The sequence below is a fragment of the Hypanus sabinus genome, chromosome X1 (assembly GCF_030144855.1).
Source record: "Hypanus sabinus isolate sHypSab1 chromosome X1, sHypSab1.hap1, whole genome shotgun sequence".
NCBI lineage: Eukaryota > Metazoa > Chordata > Chondrichthyes > Myliobatiformes > Dasyatidae > Hypanus > Hypanus sabinus.
Genome location: NC_082738.1, coordinates 13,502,344 through 13,525,560, shown reverse-complemented (window position 1 = coordinate 13,525,560; position 23,217 = coordinate 13,502,344). Strand labels below are relative to the sequence as shown.

Below are 23,217 nucleotides of genomic sequence, written 5' to 3'. Positions count from 1 at the left end.
CTCTAATCGTTCATGACAATTTTTCAAATTTATCATTGAGGCATTGCTTGCCTGTCCCTCAAAACTAGTGGACAAGTTCACAACCCTTTACTGTGACCAAGCTCAAGGTAGAGAAAAGGTCGGCTTCTCAAGCCTGAGGAAATACCCAGGTTTCTACTCGGCTACTTCAGTTTGGGGAGGGGATATCCCTTTAGCAACGCTCAGTGGAATAATACGGACAGAAACTGAACCGGCATCAGGTAACAGTCACGTGAACTGCTTCCGTCTCTGACCAGAGTGAGTGACTCCCTCACCCATCAAGGTGACCGCTGCACCTCATGGCCACAGCCCCACCTCTCCAAGCAGAGTAAGCATACTTTGAGGCAATGTCTCTGCAGGCAGCTTTAACCTTTATTCCCCGCAAAACCAAGGTAAACTCCTAAGCATAAGAGATTCTGCAGATGCTGGAAATCTTGAGCAACACACAAAATGCTGGCACAACTCAGCATCTATGGAGGGGCTTCTGGCTTCTGCCCTTTCATTTCTTGTCCTAATGAAGGGGCTCAGCCCAAAGCGTTGACTGTTAATTTCCTTCTATGGATGCTGACTAACTTGCCGAGTTCCTCCAGCATTTTGTGTGTTGCTCAAGATAAAAATCATGCATCTTTGGCAGAATACTAACTAAAAAAAAAGAACAAATATTTACGCAAATCAGCCACGAGCGGGGGAAAAGAAAGTAAAGGGGAAGGGCAAGTGCTGGTTATTTCCAACTCTGACTAAATAGCTCCCAGGTACAAGGTTAGAAAAAGGACACTGCAAATGTAATAATTCACTAAATGTGGACAGGGAGTACTTCAAATGTGTAAATTTACACCTGCAAGATTAAACAGGTGGAGCAAGATCTGAAGCTTTACAGAAGGTGAGGTCTTGATCTTCAAAATCCTTTTCCTCAGTTCACCAAAGGTGGTGAAAATACATTGAAATTCCTTATTGATGCATGCCATCGTGGAGAGGAAGTGGGAAGCCGTTCATGTTTTCCAGGTCTTGTGATCCTTTATTGTTGAAGAGCAGTGCAGAGGGACGTTAGTAGAGGACTTGTATATTGAGAACATTCTGTGTAAAGCCCATTGTCCTATAAGCTTCAGCGACTGAGTTAATGATGACCGCAATGGCCTACATTTGGCATCCCAAGGCACTGGAGAGGCACCACTGCTAATCCCTCAAGAACAGGGGTTCCCAATGTGGGGACCATGGACCCCCCTTGATTAGTGGTAAGGCTCCACGGCATATAAAAGGTTGGGTACCCCTGTTCTGGAAGGATCGGTGGATTAATACCAGCATCTTCAAAGTAGAGGCTCTAAGTATTCTCACTTGGCTCCTTAGATCATGCCACATTTGCTTGCCTGACACTAGAAGCCTGCAGCAGACTCCATTCCGAGCTCTGATATGGGTAGAGGTGTAAAGTGGAAATTATTCAAGGGTGTGATCAAATCTTCCTTGAGAAAGTGGAACTTTCCAGCTGACTCATGGGAATTCCTAGCCTATGACTGCTCAAAGTAAAGAAGGAGCAATTGGGATGGTATTGATAAGTCTGAGGCGGTGTACCAGGAGCAGACAAAAGCACAGTGTAGGCAGTGCACCATCTTACAAACAGTTCATAAGTCCAATGTTGACCTCCGCAGTCATCTCAGAACTGGAGCAGAAGCAACGCAACATCAATCATTAAGTATTTTACAATAAACATATTTTAATTCATACTTTACTCCAGTTTTCCTGCTAAGACTTTTCTTAGAACATTTTTGAAAGACTTTTTTTTAAAAAAAGGTGTATAAGATGATGAGAGGCATTGATCACGTGAATAGCCAGAGGCTTTTTCCCAGGGCTGAAATGGCTAATGCAAGAGGCATAGTTTTAAGGTGCTTGGAAACAGGTACCAAGGGGATGTCAGGGGTAAGTTTTTCACACAGAGAGTGGTGGGTGTGTGGAATGGGCTGCCGGTGATGGTGGTGGAAGCAGATACAACAGGGTCTTTTAAGAGACTCTTAGATAGGAACATGGAGCTTAGAAAAATAGAGGGCTATGTGATAGGGAAATTCTAGGCAGTTTCTAGAATAGGTTACATGGTCGGCACAATATTATGGGCCGAAGGGCCTGTAACATGCTGTAAATGTCTATGTTCTATGTGCTAAACTCAACTCCTATTTCTTGCATTTGTCACCTGCCTGATGGTAGAGAGTCAGAGGATGCTGGATGGATGGGTGGGATCCTTAATAACGCTAAGAGCCCGGCATACACAGTGCTCCTGATAAATGTCCCTGGTGGATGGTAGGAAGACCCCTCTGATCCTCTCAGCTGTTCTCACAGTCCTTTATAGGGACTTCAGGTCTGATGCTCGACTGCTCCCAGACCAGATGGAGATGCAACTTGTCAGGATGCTCTCAGTGGTGCTCTTGTAAAACAGTTAAGATGGGGGTAGGGGGCTTTGCTTGTCTCAATCTTCTTAGAAAGTGGAGTATACAGTGCCTTCTTTTTCAGGGAGGTGGTATTGAGGGATCAGGTCAGGTCATCCGTGCTGTGAACTCCCAGGAACTTGGTGCACATAACTCCCTCTGTGGAGGAGCCATGTATTCGCAGAGAGAGATGGTTCTTCTGCACCTTCCTGAAGTCCTACTGTCTTCTCCATGTTCTTCTCACACCACTCCACCAGCTGCTCCACTTCCTCTCTGAACTCCGTCTCGTCAACGTTCTCGATAAGGCCAACCACTGTTGTGTCATCCGCAGACTTGATGACAGGGTTTGATCTGGATCCGGCGACACAGTCGTGTGTCAGCAGCGTGGGCTAGGCACACAGCCATGGGGACTCAAAAACAAGAACGGTCAGGATGAGAAACAGTTTCTTCCCCCAGGCTATTCGGCTTCTGAACTCCCTGTCACATCATAATTTGAAGTGTCTCTGGTTAATCTGTTCCGAACTTTACAATATTTAAAATTAACGCACTTTAGTTTGTTATTCATGTGTGATTCATCTGTAGATTTTCTGTACCTTCATAAGTTATTGTGTGTTTGCATACTACTGCGATTTACACCCTGGTTTGAAGAAACGTTGTCTTGCTTCTGTATACTTTATAGTTAGATAGTATATGGTTATATAGTTAGATGACAATAAACTTGACTTGAATGCTTATTTTACTGCACTTTTCTGCAAGACTACACATGGAGAAAACAAACTACAGAAACAATGAAGTGTTCTTTGAATTTATTTCTTTGCACTGTCGCTCGAGGGCAGGCAAGGGTTTTTACCACATACAGGGATAGAAGCCCCTCAAATCTGTTCAGCCAGTTGGCTGATCTGTGACCTAACTTAATAACCCCAACTCTTAGCACCATATCCCTTAGCAATTTTGATTAGCAGCAATCTAACAGACTCCAATTAACAAGTGACTATGTATCAGCCACTATTACAAATAGTGGCTACAAATGGAGCCACATTCTGTGACAAAATACTTCCAACCTTTACTCCCAAAACTCTGGGGTGGGTTGGGGAAGAGAGGCACCAAAGTATAGTCCAATCCACTTATGCTTTCAGTCTTACGTCTGATGTGCTTTTATCTTGAGAGGAAAGATCCACCATTCAAATTTTGAAAGTTAATAACATCAAATCAGTCCTTTCTAGAGCATTTTGAGAAATCACTATAGTCTCTTTTATCTTGATAGTCACATTACTTCCAGCAGAATTTTGATTACTAATAAATTATTAATATATATTGTTTACCTGCCAAAACTGAGTGACAGTTTATTGCTCCACAGAGCAGTCATATTGATGTACAGTACTAGAGAAATAATGGTACAGCTAATGTTTGAAAACCTCCAAATTTCTCCACTGGTTAACTGTGTAACACAGATAGAAAGCTTAAGAGCAAATCCTCAAGAGTTATCTGCCACTTGTTCAAAGTGATCGGGGGATTTATTTTAGCTTAATCATTTTCACCTGTAGTTTACTGTAAGCCTTTTTCATCGATTGCAATGCACAGATACACATGCACAGGCTGACACACTTTTAAACTGACATCCATTCACAGCACCTGCACACACCCATAAAATTACTACTAGTAAAGAGGCTATTCAACCAACTAGCATTTATCACATTTACTAAATACCAAATTCCCACATTTCTTTGCTCCTCTTTCCACCAGCCATACTATAAACCTATAATAAATCACAATAGTAAAGCTTAATCGAATTAATTGTCAACTAAATGGCTGCCTTCTTGAGCAAGGATTCCCATATCGGACTGCTATCTCAACAGCCCCGACCATTAAGTGCATTTGAATGGACATTGAATAATCTGCTGGCACGCACTACCAAAGCACATGGTGTCTGCTTGTCTAAGCTACTGAAAGGTTGTCAGTGCCTGTGCAGCTGCTCCTTTGCTATGAAACAAATGCTTGCAGAAAGGAAAAGGGATGTTAATGTGAAAGACAAACAACCACACACAACTTCTCTTCATGGGTTACCAATTAATAATATACAAAACTCTATAAAATGTACAGCACCCATGTACCAAACACTCCACACACTGCCATATTGAGCTAAGTCCTTTTCTTACTAACTTGGTATAGAAGAGATTTATAATGACATACAATGCAAATTTTAAAAATATTTTTCTTATTAATTTTTTTTTCATTTATACATTTCTGGGTCATAAATTGCAGATTATGGTGAGACCAACAAGTCTTTGTATTCTGTCAGCTCCCCCTCGCCCACTCACGCCAATTTATAAAATAAGAATGTAATCTATTTTACGTTATTCCTGAAAGAGACTTGCACTCTTGCACTCAGCACTTTGGCAATTCCACTTTTGTATCAGTGGCTAGCAGAAGCCGTGGATAAAGGGCTTCTCTTGCATGTCTGAACTGATAGTAATCATCAACTGTGACATTTCTTAACAAACAACAAGACCTTTAGAGAGTGGAATTCTTTGTCATATTGTTGAAACAGAGTACATTTTTTGCATATATACAGAATTGCTTGATAACGAATATAAATGGAAAGAGGGAGCAAGAGTGAGATTGGATTAAGAGGTTTATGTGGGGAAGCATGAAAACAGCTTTAATAGCTGCAGACTCCTGCTGTAGATACTCTGGCCTTCCATTGCTACCTTTCTCCAAAGCATAATGATGCAATGGATTGGTAGAAGTATCTCAGCATGGCAGGTTGGAGACCTTTGCATGGACTTGACCTTCTTCTGGAATAAAACATTATCACAAAGCAGTGCACCATGTACAAACAGCATACAACTTCTCAAACTTTTCCAAGTTCAATTACGGCAATCGAGACCTATAATACAACACAGAACCTAGATAAACAAGTGGTGTAATTTCCAAAACTCCTTTGCTCCAACATGCATACATTTAATGGCAGCCATTGTGGATGCATGCACAGAGTATTTCAGTGTTTAGATGCACAATACAGTGTGGTATTGAATTGCACAGATTAGGAAGGCCCTGGTATTAGCCAATGTTGAGTTAACTGATTTCATGATGGTAATAGCCAACCCTACGATTAATACCATTGCCTCCAAGTTGAGGAAAGCTAGGCTCCCATTCCTGATTACATCTGAACCTAGTTCGAAAGCATGTTTCATGGATGGCACTTTGGAAGTACAGAATCTGGCTGTGATGCCTTTCACTGTAAAATAGCTATCTGTAACCTGTTTTCCCGATCAACCAACAAGGAAAGACAGTTGACAACATCTCATCCATGTGAACTGATACCCAAGTGCCAAGTAAACTGATCATAGCCTGGGTAGCAAATGGACTCTCCAGCTGGTCGTAGTACCCATGGACTACCCAGAGGGAAGTGGTTCACCCTCCTGCCCACCACCATTCCCACTACTGACTGACAGTCAGTGAGTTGAACAGATTGGAGGAGGACAAGTGAACTTTGGCTGGAACTTGGTTGTGATTTTCCCTCTCCACAGCCTTCTCAGGCACTATAAATGAGGAGCTATTAAAGAGTGCATAGGTCCAAAAGGAACCAACCTCAGCACGGGTCAACATCCTTCAGAGAGGAGTGGTGAAAGAAACAACAAAATTGAATGTATTGATTTTGATCTTTGGCCCACTAAGGATATATCTAGCATTGTGCAAAATCATGCTGACACACCACAGATTGAAGACAATGTTTGTGGATAATCTCTGACAGATTTACTTTCTGTAGGAGTTCGGAGAAACACGCTCTGAAACATTGACTCACCAGCCGTGAGGATCATTTCATGCAGATGATAAATCAATGCAACACTCCAAGCTTCCATAATGTACTTCCTACAAAATATTTTTTCTCTATTGATAGGTTTACAAGTGTGCCAAGACAAACATAATCACTGATCCAATGATGCCACCAACCAAAACTTGAGGCATCAATTCAAGCAGTAGTTCACCTGATTTTTATTTTCACAGCTCTCCTCTCCTTTCTCTCTGCTCATTTGAGCACGATGATTCTTCTCTGGAGATCCCTCTGATAGCTTATATTTAACACAAGTCTGGACTGCAAGTATCTGATGGTGATTCAGTTATGGGGAACATCATTTACAGACACAATACCGTCATCATTCAAAAGGGTCAACTCAAAGTGCTCACAGGTCAATTGTAGCTTTGTAACTGCACCGCATGAAGCCACACAATACAATACAATACAAAACAAGCTTTGAAACTGTAATTCTTTGGTTTGCAGAGTTGGCAATGAAATCAACCCTACCTCTGAAAGAAGAGTTTATAGTTCTGTTAATCCTACCCATTTGATGTCAACAATTACATACAAGATGACAAAACATAATAAAAAATGTCTGAACACTGAGAAAATTCATTGTTACCAATTAAGTGAACTCTTTGATGGGGGGGGGGGGGGGAAGAGAGTTAAGACTATTTGTTCATGTTAACAATTCAAATCCCTGTCACATTTTGTATCATGCTCTCCCAAGCAGAATTAGCTAATTTATAGCACAGAAAGAGGCCATTCAGTCCATCAATAGAGGGGCACTGGCCCCCCTATTGGAACTGTCTATTCCAATCCTCTTGTTCTCTCCTCTTAGCCTTTCCATAATTTTAATCAAATACTTTCAATACTTTTTCAGACATCTCCACTACAGTACCCACTTGTGGCAAAAGTGTTCCATGTTTTGCCAACTCTCTGTGTGTAAAGAAACTGTGGCCTAAAGAACAAACAGGATGGTTAGACAATGCTGAGGGCCCTGATGCTTCTTTACCGATTCAACAACGAACACGATTGCTGTTCCGTTTACTTTCCCAGAAGCTTTCAACTTCGTTCTGTCATGTGTAAATTCGCCGGACCACCTGACCCCCTCTCCATAACCCCAATGTATTAGTTTGTAATTTATATATACACTTTAATTACGCTTGATATGGTACCAGACATCATTTAAAATGGTATATATTCGCATATAACATTTACATCCTCAAATGTATAACATTATTGCAGGGAATCCCATTTGACATGAAATATCGGTGTCACCATTCCGCAAACATGTTAAGAGGGGATGGTACACAGATTGAAAGTGGTTCTGCTGGCAAAATGTTTAAGTTTCATTCATTACTGCTGAACCCGGATCAACCAGTCTGAGAGGGGGGAAACAGCATGACGAAACATACTCTACTGAACATTCGCGACCCAAAACATGCAATTATAAATCAGAACATTTGCACACAGCAAATTAGAAAAAAAGGTCAATTTTCTCTTTGTATATGCATATATTATGGAAAACGACGCCAGTTTAAAAAATAGACGAAAGCCGTCTGCACCCAAACAGTGCAGACTGGACACATGCAAAAATTGAAATCGCTCAGAATTAATGATGCCGCACAAACAAGCCTGAAATTTGAACTAAATAAAAAAACAACCAAGGCAAAGGTTCTTTCCTGTGCCATTGCGACAATTACATTTATTCAGACCCGCCACCTTTAGTTAAAATGATTAGGAAGAGACTGACCGATGATCTCCTGAAGCTCATAGGCATCTCTTGAATTTGGCCACTGGGACCCGGCTAGCAGCTCCTCCGCCATGATGCTGTGAGTCACAATGCGGCGAGAGGCAGCTGTGGACAGAGCGTTCAGCAACTTTATACACGCGCGCATACACACACAGCTCACGATATAAGAACAGGCACCGTCTCGCTCGTCGCTGTTTCAGGCGCACATTGTTTCATTGTTATGCAGTTATCCAATTTACAGATTTGCCGTTGTATTCTATCTCTGAAACTAATAATAATTTGTGTAATACCCTCCCTTGAGGTGGCACAGGACTATGGGTCCTGTTGGTGCAAATGTCCACATCGCGCCTAAGAGGTGTCCCTAAAACTACAAATATGTGATTAGGCCTCATTTTCCTCCGCAGTAATACTAACTCTCTCCTTCTGGTTAGTCGGCAACGGAGAAAATTCAAACCGGACTCTCGGTTCCCTGGGCTCCGCCCCTCCTGGCGCTTTTTTTGCCGTGTGTGTGAGAAAGAGAGGGGCTGCTCTGTTGAGGTGGGATAAGAGTGATGGGGTACATTATCACACTCATGTTTTATTTCCTGTTGTTTGCATCAAAGCAGCAGCAGCGGAGGGAAGCATTTTTCTTGTATGGCGTCTCCTGGTTTCTAAGGTGACGGGAAGGGGATTTAAACGTCGACGCCTGCCCTCGCCATCGACAAGCATTTGTTCCTGGGAAGGAATTTCCTAAAGGGAAAAAAAAGTCTTTCTGTTTGCGGAGGCTGCTCGTCTTACCTCTGAGGTCAGTACCAACCTTTAAAGGACCAAACATATTGGCAAGGAATTCTCCACAGCTTGGAATATTCCATAAAACCATAAGAGATAGGAGCAGAATTAGGCCATTCGGCTCATCGAGTCTGCTCTGCCATTTCATCATGGCTGATCCATTTTCCCTATCAATCTCATTTTCCTGCCTTCTCCCTGTAACTTCTTACACCCTGACTTATCAAGAACCTATCAACCTCCGCCTTAAGTACACCCAACAACCCGGCCTCCACAGCTGCCAGTGGTAACAAATTCCACAGATTCACCACCTTTTGGCTAAAGAAATTCCTCTTCATCTCTGATCTAAATGGACATCCCTTTATTCTGAGGCTGTTCCCTCTGGTCCTAGACTCCCCCACCATAGGAAACACTCTCTCCACATCCACTCTAGCTACGCCTTTCAACTCTCAATAGGTTTCAATGAGATCCCTACCCCCCCCCCCCACCATTCTTCTAAATTCCAGTGACTACAGGCCCAGAGCCATCAAACATGCCTCATACAATAACCCTTTAATTCCCGGAATCATTCTTGTGAACCTCCTCTGAACCCTCTCCAACGTCAGCACATCCTTTCTTGGATAAGAGGCCAAAAACTGCTCTCAGTACTCCAAGTGAGGCCTCACCAGTGTCTTATAGAGCCTCAGCATTACATCCTTGCTTTTATATTCCTGATCTCCTGAAATGAATGCTAACATTGCATTTGCTTTCCTCACTACTGACTCAACCGATAAACCTCTAGGGAATCCTGCATGAGGACTCCCTTTGCACATAGGATTTTTTGAATTTTCAACCTGCTTTTGTTCCTTTTACCAAAGTGCATGGCCATACCTTACCTGGCACTTTATTCCAGCTGCTACTTCTTTGCCCATTTTCCTATCTGTCTGTCCCCCTGCAGCCTCCCTGCTTCCTCAACACTACCTGCCCCTCCACCTATCTTCATATCATCCACAAACTTGGCAATAAAGCCGCCAGTTCTGACATCCAAATTATTGACATACAACGTAAAAAGAAGCAGTTCCAATACTAACCCCTGTGGAATACCACCAGTCACCGACAGCCAACCAGAAAAGGCTCCTTTCATTCCCACTCTTTGCATCCTGCTGATCAGCCAATCCTCTATTCATGCTAGTATATTTCCTGTAATACCACGGGCTCTTGTTTCATAAGCAGCCTCATGTGGTACCTTGTGAAAGGCCTTCTGAAAGTCCAAGTGCACAGCATTCACCTGCTACCTGCTTGTTATTTCCTCAAAGAATTCCGACAGATTTGTCAAGCAAGATGTTCCCTTGAGGAAACCATGCTGGCTTTGGGCTGTCTTATCATATATCTCTAAGTAGGCTGAGACCTCATCCTTAACAATTGATTCCAACATCTTCCCAACCACTGAGGGCAGACTGACTGCCCTATAATTTCCATTCTTCTGCCTCCCTCCCTTCTTAAATAGTGGAGTGACAACTGCAATTTTCCAGTCCTCCGGAACCATTCCAGAATCAAGTGATTTTTGAAAGATCATTGCTAATGCCTCCACAATTTCTTCAGCCATCTCCTTCAGAACCCTGGATTGTGGTCCATCTGGTCCAGGTGACTTGTCTACCTTCAGACCTTTCAGCTTCCCAAGCACTTTCTCCCTAGTAGCAACTGTAATCACTTCTGCCCCCTGACACTCTTGAACTTTGGCACTCTTCCACAGTGAAGACTGATGCAAAATACTTATTTAGTTTGTCTGCCATTTCCTTGTTCCCCATTACTACCTCCCCAGCTGTCTGATATCTACTCTCACCTCTTTTTTACTCCTTATGGCTTTTTTAAGTTATCTTCAGTTGGTTTTTAAAAGCTTCCCAATCCTCTAACTTACCACTAATTTTTGTTCTATTATATGCCCTCACTTTTGCTTTTATATTAGCTTTGACTTCCCTTGTCAGCCATGGTTGCATCATCCTGTCTTTAGAATATTTCTTCTTCTTTGTAAAGTATCTATCCTGCACCTTCCAAGTTGTTCCCAGAAACTGCAGCCATTGCTGCTCTGTTCTCTTCCAATCAACATTGGCCAACTCCTTTCCCATGCGTCTATAATCCCCTTTATTCCACTGTAATACTGATACATCTGACTTTAGCTTCTCCCTCTCAAATTGCCGGATGAAAACTATCATTTTATGATCATTGTCTCCTAAGGGCTCCTTCATCTTTAGCTCCCTAATCAAATCTGGTTCATTATACAACACTCAATCCAGAATAGCCTTTATCCTCATGGATTCAACCACAAGCTGCTTCTAACATCCATCCTGTAGACATTCTACAAACTCTCTCTTGGGATCTAGCAACACCCAATTTCCCTCGGGATCAGTAAAGTATGTCTGTCTGATTCCCCCAATCTACCTGCATATTGAAATCCCCAATGACTATTGTAACATTGCCTATTGACATGCATTTTCTATCTCCCATTGCAATTTGTAGACCACATCCTGGCTACTGTTCGGAGGCCTGTGTATAACTCCCAACAGGGTCTTTTTACCCTTGCAGTTTGTTAACTCTTTCCACAGGGATTCTACATCTTCCGATCCTATGTAACCTTTTCTAAGGATTTGATTTCTTTTTTTTACTGATAGAACCACCTCACCCCCTCTGCTTACCCTTCTGTCCTTTCAATACAATGTGTACCTTTGGATGCTAAGCTCCTAACTCTAATCTTCATTCAGCCAAGACTCAGAGATGCCCACAACAACATACCTACCAATCTCTAACTATGCTACAAGATCATCTATCTTATTCCATATACTGCATGCATTTAAATATAACACCTTCAGTCTTGTATTTGTCATCCTTTTCAATTTTGCTCCCATATTACACTGCAACTCATCCCACTGACTACAAATCTGCCCTGTCATCTGCCTGTCCTTCCTAACAGTCTCACTACTCACTCCATCTGGTTGTATACCAATTGCCCCATCCTCAGCCCAATCACTTTATTTCCCATCCCCTTAGTCAATTAGTTTATGCCCTCCCCAACAGCTTAGGTTTCAGGGCCTGAGGCAGATGCAAGTATCTCCCATCCAAACTTAGACTTATTAGTACCATTGGTATTGAGGAATCACTGATTGCTCAAGTACAAGACAGACCTGTATTTCTGTAGCACCTGTTACCAGAGAATATCTAAAAGTACTTTACAGTCAATTAAGTACTTTTGAAGTACTGTAACATGGGAATATGTCTAGCAGACAAGTGAGCGACCGATAGCCTCAACAAAAACAATCAACTAATCAATCAAATCCCCAATTTTTTCACATTTCTCTTCATTATTCATGATGACTTCTCAGCATCTTGTGAAATGTTAACCTTAATTATAGCACCTTAAACATATAAAAGTTATTACTGAACAGCCATAACCTGAGAAATCCCAGAAGTAACCAGCTGGTGGAGAGCCTTCCTTCTGATATTTCCCAATCTCTGATAAAGCTTTGATTGTGTAGAATCTCTTACAGACTACCTCACACTCTATTGCTGTAAGATTGAAAGTTGAATTTTGCAACCCAATTTTATTTATTACTTTTATTAATGGAACTTTTGCAAGTAAAGTGGAAATACACAATTTACAAATTTTAGACTCGTACAGTACAGGAAGAGGCCATATGATCCAATGCATCTGTACTGACTCTTTGGTAGCCATCCAAACAGGTTTGTTCCACTGCTTTTAGTCAGTAGTCTTGCAAATCTTTCCTCTTCAAGCATATATCCAATTCCCTTTTAAACATTACTATTGGATCTACACCAAACATCCTTTTGGACAACATATAGCAACTTGCTGCACAAAATATATTTCTTAATCTCCCCCACTGGTTCTTTTTCAATTGCCATAAACCTGTGTCTTCTGTTTACTGACTCTTCTGACAATGGGACAAGCTTTCCCCGCTCCCATTCCTTTGCAATTCCACCATTTTGGTCAGTTGTGGAGAGCGCCCTCTTCTTTGTGGTGGTGTGCTGGGGAGGCAGCATTAAGAAGAGGGACGCCTCATGTCTTAATAAGCTGGTAAGGAAGACGGGCTCTGTCGTGGGCACAGAACTGGAGAGTATGACATCGGTGGCAGAGCGGAGGGCGCTGAGTAGGCTACGGTCAATCATGGAAAACCCTGAACATCCTCTGCACAGCACCATCCAGAGACAGAGAAGCAGCTTCAGCGGCAGGTTGCTGTCAATGCAATGCTCCTCAGACAGGATGAAGAGATCATTACTCCCCAACGCCATTCGGCTCTACAATTCAACCACCAGGGGCAAGACATGTTAAGTGCCGGGGTTAGGACTGAGCTTAAGTTACCACTCAATGCACTTTAGTAAACTATTTAAAAACTTTTTAAAAGCTATTTATTAATGCTTTTTGGGAGGGTGATTTTAGATGCATATCATATTTATACTGAGTTAAATACTGTATGTAATTAGTTTTGCTACAATAAGTGTATGGGACACTGGAAAAATGTTGAATTTCCCCTTGGGGATGAATAAAGTATCTATCTATCTATCTATCTATCTATCTATCTATCTATCTATCATTTCAATGGAGTCTCCTTTTAACCAGCTTCTCCAGTTTGTCATCAGTGAGAACATTCCAGCTGTGGTGTGGCACAGTGTCACAGTTGATAGAGCTGTTGGATCACAACTCAAGTGACTCAGGTTTGATCTTAACTCCAATGCTGTCCATGCATGTTCTCTGTGACTGTAAGGAATTCCTCTGGGTTTTCAGGTTTCCTCCCACATCCCAAATATATGCAGGTTTGTAATGGTAAATCACTTTGATCAAATTGCATTAAAAGACCTTTTGCTGTTCTGTAATCTTTCTTCAAAGTTTGCGTGGCTTCAGCATGTCACCAAAAACTGATAAACTTCTACAGATGCACATCCTAACTGGATGCATCACAGTTTGGTATGAAAGCTGCTGCAGAAAGTGGTGAACTCAGCCCACTTGCCATCACAGGCAAGTGTTACATGTAGCCCTCTCCACCATTGACTGTGGGCACAAGAAAGTAGCATCTATCATCAAAGACCCCCATAGAAGAAGGTATAGAAGCCTTGGGTGTTATGTCTCACACCACCAGGTTCAGGAACAGCCACTATCAGGCTTCTGAATCAGTGCAGATAACTTCCCTCACCTTAACTCTGAACTGATTCTACAACCAATAGACTCTCTTTCAAGGACTCTTTACAATTCACGTTCTCAGTATTATTTTTTTATTTGCACAGTTTGTCTTCTTTTGCACATTGGTTGTTTGTCAGTTTGTTTATGTATAATTTTTCATAAAAACTATTGAGTACCTTTTTTCTGTAATGCCTGAAAAAAAATTAATCTCAATGTTTGATAATAAATTTACTTTGAACTTTGGCTTAACAGGTGACATGAGGACCTTAATACCTTTTTCTGTCACATTCCACCTGAGGTCATATATGGTAACATACTGTATATGTACTTTGATAATAAATTTATTTGAACTTTGAACTTCTTGTAAAAAAAAAAGTGTTTAATTTATGTTGATGTTTTTCTCGCAAATATCTGATTCTATATACTTGTGATGCTGCTGCAAGTAGCACCTGTCTGTACATGTGCAATAAACTCAACTCTGACTTTTTACACCTAGTGAGTGGGTGAATGGTGGAACCTGATGGGAGTTGATGGAAAAGTGGAGTGAATAAAATGGGATCAGAGTGAGTGGATGGTTGAAGCACAGTCGCAGTAGGCTGTTTCTGTGCTTTATATGTCCATAACTAAACTCCTCCATCGTCTCTCTGGATTCTTTGCTTCCTTCTTTCAAACAGAAGTGGTCTCACTTAACACATAACAAGAGGAAGAGTGAAGAGAGTTATTCGATTCACCTTACCTGTGTCACAAGTGTTGCATGTAGCCAGCCAAATTCAGAATCAGAATCAGGTTTAATATCACTGACATATGTCGTGAAATTTGTTGTTTTGCAACAACAGAATTTCAACTGCAGACCAGGACTCTTCCTCCCTTCTCAACCCCACTGCGAAAAATCACTTTCAATAAAAGAAATGAAAGCAGAAAATGCTGGAAACATACAGCAGCTATGGAGGATTGATGGTATGAAGGTGGGTGGGGGTAATGAGAAGAAAAGTCAAAAGGAATGCTGTAGGATAGGGTGAAATGCAGGAGTGATCAAATGAAAAATAGTGTTGATAGTGTAAGAGGGGAAAATGGAACTGGAACAAATAAGGAAACAAAAATCGGTCTAGGGAGGGTGGATGAGAGATTTTAGGAGATGTCCCTCCCAATAATGTCAAGGCCCAATTATTTCCCCAACTCCTACCAGATCTCAAACTCCCTGAATGGCTCCCAATTCTAAGCCTCTGTGAATATCTGAAAACTCTTTGATGTTGGGTTCCTTTCCCTCTTGCTGCTAGCTATTAGCCTATCCCTACTTCAGCTTCTCCCCTGACCAGCCTTGTTCATTGTTGTCAGTGGAATAGTAGGGATATTGCTAAAGGATTTTATATTATGCCTTATGATCAATGAAGGGAGAGTCTCAATCAGGAAACCAGGAATTTTTCTTTCCTTTTTAACATTGAAGGCATTGACTCAATCAGTATTAGCTCTGATACTGAGAGATTACGTTCAAAGAATGAGGGGTAGGAATTCATTTCAGGTGCTAGCAATGGAACAGGTGACATTAGCCACTGGACATAATGTAGTAATTGCTAGATAATTCCACTGCACCCAAGAAAATTAAATATTGGGGGAAATATAAACTGGACGGATAATCTAATATGGCTTATTTTGTGCAGCCATCCAAGATAGGTTTCAGGCATCAGTATGAGGATTGTTTATAACTGATTCCATACCCAAAATATCTTCATCAACACATACTTTTGGAGAGGAATCAACGGATAGTAATCAAAAGTGGTAATACTATTCCCTCCCTCATGTAGGAGCACCAAGGTCAACCACTGAATCAATATCACTCAGTGTTACCCATGAGATTAGTTAACTTGCACAAATAAAGAATTGGATACGAGGCCCTCTTGGTCTGGTTCATTAGTACAGCATTGATTTGTCCACTAAGGGTACTCGCTAGAAATATTTACATAAAATATAGAACAGTACAGGCCCTTTGGCCCACAATGTTGTGCCGACCTTTGAACCTACTCCACAATTAATCTAACGCAGTGTTTCCAGGGAGGGTGGTTATGTGTCATAAAAGGGCATAAGGGGAAATAGAAGTTGTCAGAGGGTGTTCAGGATTCTTGGCTGGTGGGGGGGGGGGCGAAGGTGGTAAGCAGCTCACTAACTTGAGCCACAAAACCTGAATGACCGTGTCAACTCGCTGTCATTGTCAACATCCAATAGGCATTCCCCGTCTGTGTTAATTTTTAATTTTAATTTAGCCCCATTAATGAATTATAAATATGTACTCTGAGTCTGAAGGTGATGAAGCCTTGAATTCTAATCCTACTAAGAAACAGAAACTACAGAAAGTGTGTCAATATGATGTTACATACCTGAAGTATGATTTTATTCCGTTCCCGTCAGATCCGTGACACCCCATGTGTCTTATTTGTAATACTGTACTTGTCTAATGAAGCCATGAAACCATCAAGATTGTAGGAACACTTCCGTAAAAGACGCCCTGAAAAGGCTACTTATGGTATAGCTCAGTTCCAGAAGATGAAAGAAGCATTTGAAAAGTCATTTGCCAAGAAGGCAAAAATGACCTTAATAATGGTCTCATGCTTCTTATAACATTTCCAAAATGATAGCAAAGTTTGGAAAATCTCATACAATTGGTGAAAGATCAATAATGCCTGCTGTATCAGAAATGTTCACTACTGGTCTCAAAATGGACACCAATACTTGAAAATCAATTCCTCTGAGTAATAACTCTGTAGCTTGTGTTATTGCCGAAATGAGTGAAAACATTAAGTATCAACTATGCACAAAGCTACAAAATACAGAATTTGGGATAAACTGGATGAGTCAACTGTGCGAAACAATGAGGCATTGCTGATGGCATATGTACAGTTTATCAAAAATGGAAAGGTTTGTTTAGAGATTCTCCTTTGCAAAAAGTTAAAAACAAATATCAGTGGAGAATCAATCTAGCATGAACTCCTAATGTATATTGAGGATAAAAGTATTCCCATTAGGAACATGATTCCTTGTGCAACAGATGGAGTACCATATATGAAAGGTCACCATGCTGGTTTAGTGGCATTTATGAATAAAAGAAAATCCAAGTCTGTTTGCAATCTATTGTGTAATTCATTGTCAACCTCTCATAGCCAAAAACCTCAGCCAGCAACTTTTTTTCAAGCATGACTCTTGTAATATCTGCTACCAACAATTATAGCTCATCCATTAAATAGCAGAGTATTTTGCCAGTTATGCCAAGATAGCAATGAAGAGTTGAATGCTTGCTTCTTCACACTGAGCTGTGTTGACTGTCAAAGGGCTGCTGCTTAAAATGTTTATTTGATCTTTTTGATACTGTGGCTGCATTTTTGGGAAATAAGATTGAACTTCTACTAGGAGATGTGGCATACCTAACTGATCTGTATGACAAAATGAACATTCTAAATATGAAACTGCAGGGTGAGGTTTTCAATTTAATTCAGGCAAAAATTGCAGTTTCCTCTTTTTATCAGAAAATTGGAAATATATAAGCAAAATATTGGGAGTAGAATGTTCTCACAGTTTCCCTGCATGGAAAGTGTGGCACTCTCTATCACAGACGGTGATTTGCAAGAGTACTGCTAATACCTGCAGTCACTGAAGAAGGAGTTTCAGAATCGATTCAAGGACTTGAACAATCTGGATATTCCATACTGGGTAATTAATCTATTTCTTTGCAAGGTGGAAGAACAGGAAGAGAGCTTGCAAGAAGAAATGATCAATATTGCTTTTCAACAATTTCAGCTTTTGTGGTATGTGGCTACACTGTCATACGAAGTTTCCTGGTCTTTGGAGAAGAGCTAAACTGCTCTTCATTACACTTCCATCCTCCTACCTTGTTGAAAGAGGCTTCAGTGCTGTGAACCACATACTCAAAAAAAAAACAGAAACCAATTGGACATTGTTACATGTGGCGACTTAAAGCTTTTGCTGTCACAACTTGAACCAGGTATTTTAACTCTTGCTGAAAGCCATCTAGCTCAAGGATCACATTGATAACGAAGCTGCAGTACAGCGCACAGGTACTGTGTAAGCTAGGTTTAAGACAAATGAAAATTTAAAGCAGAATCATTTTGTTCATGTTAGCATACGGTAGTCATGTTTTTACACTATGGGGGCGCCGGAAAGTATATTGTGTCCAAGAGGGGCATTGGCAAATATGAAGGTGCTGTAGAGGGGTATTGGTAAGTATGAAAGTGCTTGGGGGGGCCATTGGGCCAAAAAAGGTTGGGAAACACTGATCTAAACCTTCCCTCCTACACAGCCCATAACTCTCCATTTGCCTAGCTAAGAGTCTCTTAAATGTCCCTGATGTATCTGCCTCTACCATTGCCCCCAGCAGTGTGTTCCAGGCACTTATCAGCCTCTGTGTAAAAACCTATTTCTGACATCTCCTCTAAATTTTCCTCCACTCACATTAAAAGAATGTCCTCTGGTTTTAGTCAGTGCTGCCCTGGGAAAAAAAGTCCACTCTATCTCTATCTCTATCTTTGCCTCTATCATAATCTTATACATCTCTACCAGGTCATCTCTCATTCTCCTTTGGTCCAAAGAGAAAAGCCCTCACTTGCTCAACCTTTCTTCATATGACATGTTCTCTAATCTAGAGAGCATCCTGGTAAATCTCATCTGCACTTTCTTGAAAAGCTTTCATATCCTTCCTATAATGAGGCAACAAAAACTAAACACAATACTCCAAGTGTGGTCTAACCAGAGTTTTATAGTGCTGCAGCATAACCTCAGGCCTCATGAACTCAGTCTCCCAACTAACGAAGGCCAACCCACCATACACCTTGTTAACCAGTCTATCAACTTGTGCAGCAACTATGAGGGGTTCATGGACTTGGACCCAAAGATTCTTGTGTTCCTCCACACTGCTTTGATGTTTTTTATTTACTTGTAAATAATAATATCAAAATTCAGTGGGTTTTAAAAGTGAACAATCAAGGAAAGGGTCATGACTTTCTTTTAAAAGGAAATCTAGTTTATCCCAGGTTCATGAGTTGAGCTCAATGGAAAGGAGACTGCAGTACTTAAGGACCACTACTCTGTTGCTAGTACCCTTTTTCAGCTGAGATATTAAATCAAATGAGTGCAGTGGTGCAATATTCAAGATGAAGGGAGCTCTTCCTAGTGACAATGGCATTTAAATTAATGTCTGGCCACTACTATTTATTTTATTTATTGAAATACAGCATAGAATAGGCTCCTCTGACCCTTCGAGCCGCGTCGTCCAGCAATCCCTGATTTAATCCGAGCCTAATCATGGGACAATTTACAATGACCAATTAACCTACCAACAGGTACGTCTTTGGACTGTGGGAGGAAACCCACGTGGTCACATGGAGAATGTACAAACTCCTTGCAGGCATTGAACCCAAAGAAGCAGACAGCTTTGAGGTCTTCTTGATGGGAGATCTCCTCAGTAACTTTCAATTCCATGGCCCTGACCTCCTCATCTTCAACATGGATATTCAGTCCCTATACACTTCTATCCCCCATCAAGAAAGCCTCAAAGCTCTCTTTCAAAGGTTTCAAAGGTACATTTAATAGAAACAGAAACATAGAAAATAGGTGCAGGAGTAGGCCATTCGGCCCTTCGAGCCTGCACCGCCATTCAGTATGATCATGGCTGATCATCCAACTCAGAACCCTGTACCTGCTTTCTCTCCATACCCCTGATCCCTTTAGCCACAAGGGCCATATCTAACTTCCTCTTAAATATAGCCAATGAACTGGCCTCAACTGTTTCCTGTGGCAGAGAATTCCACAGATTCACCATTCTCTGTGTGAAGTTTTTCCTCATCTCGGTCCTAAAAGGCTTCCCCTTTATCCTTAAACTGTTGTCCCCTCCAACAGTATACAAAGCAGTATATTTTATCCTAAAGAAATGATTTACAAGATGCGCTATGCATTTTGGTTTTGGGACTCTGGAAGATGAATCGATAGACCTCTCAATCTTTTCTCTTTTATGTTCCCATCATAACATCAGCATTGTTTTATACATATCCTTGTCTGCTGAGTTTGAATCCAGCCTAGGTTGCTGAGATTACATCAAAATGCTGACAATTGGTTTCATTTGAAAGTTTTAACCTGTCAGCAACACCATAAGGCATTTTGTATATTTACCAAATGTTTTACTAACAATATTTCCAAATTAATGATGTTGTGAACATAAAACCATAAGACCATAAGATATAGGAGCAGAAATAGGCCATTTGGCCCATCGAGTCTGCTCCACCATTTCATCATGGCTGATCCATCTTTCCTTTCAGAGCATTGCTCTGTTGGTAAAATGTGAGAGGGAGAGGTGGCAAGGGGTCGGAGGGTTTTGAATCATTGTGGATGGAGCTAGGATACTGCAGGCATCAAGGGACCCTGATGGGAGTTGTATGGGAGCCCATAAACAGTGGTAAGGATGTGGTCTACAAATTTCAGTGGAAGATGGAAGATGCATGCTAAAAGGACATTGGTGCAGTGCTCATGGGGAATTTCAATGTGCCGGTGGATTGGGAGGGTCAGGTTGGTGCTGGGTTCCAGGAGGGGGGATTTCTGGAGTGCTTACGAGATGGCATTTTGGAACAGCTCGGGGTGAGGTCCACTGAGGGATCAGCTGTCCTCTATTGGGTGTTGTGCAGTGAATCGAAGTTGATCAGGGAGCTTAGGGTGGAAGAGTCCTGGGGGTACAAGTGGTTATAATATGATACATGCTGAAGTTTGACACAGGGAGCCATGGAGGCCAAACCTTTATGTATATTTAAGGCAGAGGCTGATAGATTCTTAATTTGTCATGGCATGAAGGGATGGGGTGGAAGGCAGGAGATTGGAGCTGAGAGGGGAAATGGATCAGCCATGATGAAATTACGGAGCATACTCAATGGACCAAGTGGCCTAATTCTGCTCCTATATTTTATGGTCTTATATGTTGGGATTCCTGTTCAGGAGAGAAATATTCTGGTAGATGCTGCTCTTCATTGTCTATGGTCAATAATCCCCTTTAGAGTCATGGAATCAAATAGCACAGAAACAGCCCCTTTGGCCCATCAAGTATCACTCTACATTAATCTCAACCAAAAGATTGTATTACTCAATTAAAAGTTTGCAATTTCACCAAATAAGAAATTCTACACAATGGATTGCTTCTAGATTTACTTCTTACTTGCAATATTTTTGCAAAAAGCTCAAGAAAAAGATAGACCTGCAAGACAGCAGTAACATTACAGATAAGTGTGATGTTGGGTTGAAGTGCTAGGAACAGATTACTGTAGGGATTCTTCTGGATTGACCCATTAGTTTATCAAAACAACATCCCTTGGAGTGGGTCAGTTTAGGAAGATTGTTATAAGTCTTATAAATGGGATAATTACATTTTTGCTGAAATGTCCATGTCAATCAGCTTCTAGAATATAAGAAAGTAAGAAATTGGAGCAGCAATGGGCCTTACAGCCTGCTTGACCACTTAATGGCTGACCTGCCTCACCTCAGCTTCACATTCCTGCTTGTTCCTCAAAGCCTTGATTTTCTTCTTGTACAAAAATACATTGATTATAATCGCAAAGATATTCAATGACTTGACATCCATAGCTTTCTGGAATATAGAACTATAAAGATTTATAGCCCTTTGAGAGAAAAAAACTCCACCTCAGCTCAGGCTTACGTAACAATTCCCCTTAATTCTCAACTCCCCAACCAAACTCCCCAACCAGAGACACCTCTCCAATATATCCTTCAAGCTGTCAAACCCCTTCAGAATCTTACATAATTCGACATGCTCATCTCTCATTATTTTAAAGTCCAGAGAATGTGGACCCCACCTGCTCAATCTTTCCTCATAAGACAACCCCTCATTCAAGAAGTCTGTACGGACAGTGCAGTATTGGTCTCCTTAATTAAGAATGGATGCTACAACATTGCAATTTAGGGACGGTTTACTCGACCAATACCTGGAATGGACGGGTTGTCTAAAGGAGAAAGGTTAGAGAGGTTAGGTTTGTAACTGCTGGAGTTTAAAAGAGTGAGGGATGCTTGATTGAAATGTACAAGACCATGAAGAGTCTTAACAGGATGGATGTGGAAAGGTTGTTTCTCCTCTGGGAGAATCTGGATCAAGCAATCACTGTTTAAGTATAAGAAGTCCCCTTTTTAAGAAAGAGATGAGATGAATTTTGTTCTCTCATGGGTTTTTAGATATTTTTAAGGCCGAGATACCAGATAAGCAATGGGGTGAAAAATTACTGGGGTAGGCGGGAATAATGTTCCAATCAGATCAGTCATGGTATTGACAGCCTCAAGGGACTAAATGGCCTATTCCTGTTCTGTAATTATGCTTCATATTAATCTCTGACCTACCTTCAAACAAATGTATCCCTACTTAAATCAGGAGTCCAATGGTATGCACATCTTTTCTTCGACCCCCTCCCCTCCATTTTCTGCTTTCCATGGGGATCACTCCCTACGCAACTGCCTTGTCCATTTGTCTCTCCCCACTGATCTTCCTTCTGGCACTTACCCTTGCAAGTGGTCTGCTCTTGCCCCATCCTCCCACCACCCCACTAGGTTCCTCTTGTCCTCACCTACCACCCCACCAGCCTCCACATCCAGCACATAATTCTCTGTAATTTCCACCACCTCCAACGGGATCCCACCACCAAGCACATCTGTCCCTTCCCCCACCCACTGTTTGCTTTCTGCAGGAATCATTCCCCATGTGACTCCCTTGTCCATTCATCCCTCCCCACTGATCTCCCTCCTGGTACTTATCCTTACAAGCGAAACAAATGCCACAGCTGCCCCTACACCTCCTCCCTCACCACCATTCAGGGCCCCAAACAGTCCTTCCAGCTGAGACGACACTTCACCCTGAGTCTGTTGGGGTCATCTGCTGTGTCCAGTGTTTCCAGTGTGGCCTCCTGTATATCGGTGAGACTCGAGGTAGAGTGGGAGACCACTTCGCCGAGCACCTTCGCTCCGTCCGCCAGCAAAAGAAACAGGATCTCCCAGTGGCCACCCAGTCTAATTCTACTTCCCATTCCAACCTGTCAGTCCATGGCCTCCTTTATGGTCGTGATGAGTCCACACTCAGGTTGGAGGGGCAACACCTGATATTCCATCTGGGTAGCCTCCAACCTGATGGCATGAACATCGATTTCTCAAACATCTGGAAATGCCCCCCACACCCCTCTCCTTCACCATTCTCCATTCCCTCTCTCACCTCATCTCCTTAGCTGCCCATCACCTCCCCCTGGTGCTCCTCCCTCTT

The 23,217-nt window shown here is 41.7% G+C and overlaps 1 protein-coding gene across 1 annotated transcript in view; it reads right to left on the bottom strand.

Moving 5' to 3' along the window:
• The window catches only part of LOC132384603 (STE20/SPS1-related proline-alanine-rich protein kinase-like), a 73,651-nt gene extending 65,556 nt beyond the window's left edge, over positions 1-8,095 (bottom strand). The window contains exon 1 of the mRNA XM_059955843.1: positions 7,985-8,095. Coding sequence (XP_059811826.1) covers positions 7,985-8,057 — 73 coding nt within the window. The 5' untranslated portion in view covers positions 8,058-8,095. The remainder of the gene's footprint in view (positions 1-7,984) is intronic.
• Between the last annotated feature and the right edge of the window lie 15,122 nt (positions 8,096-23,217).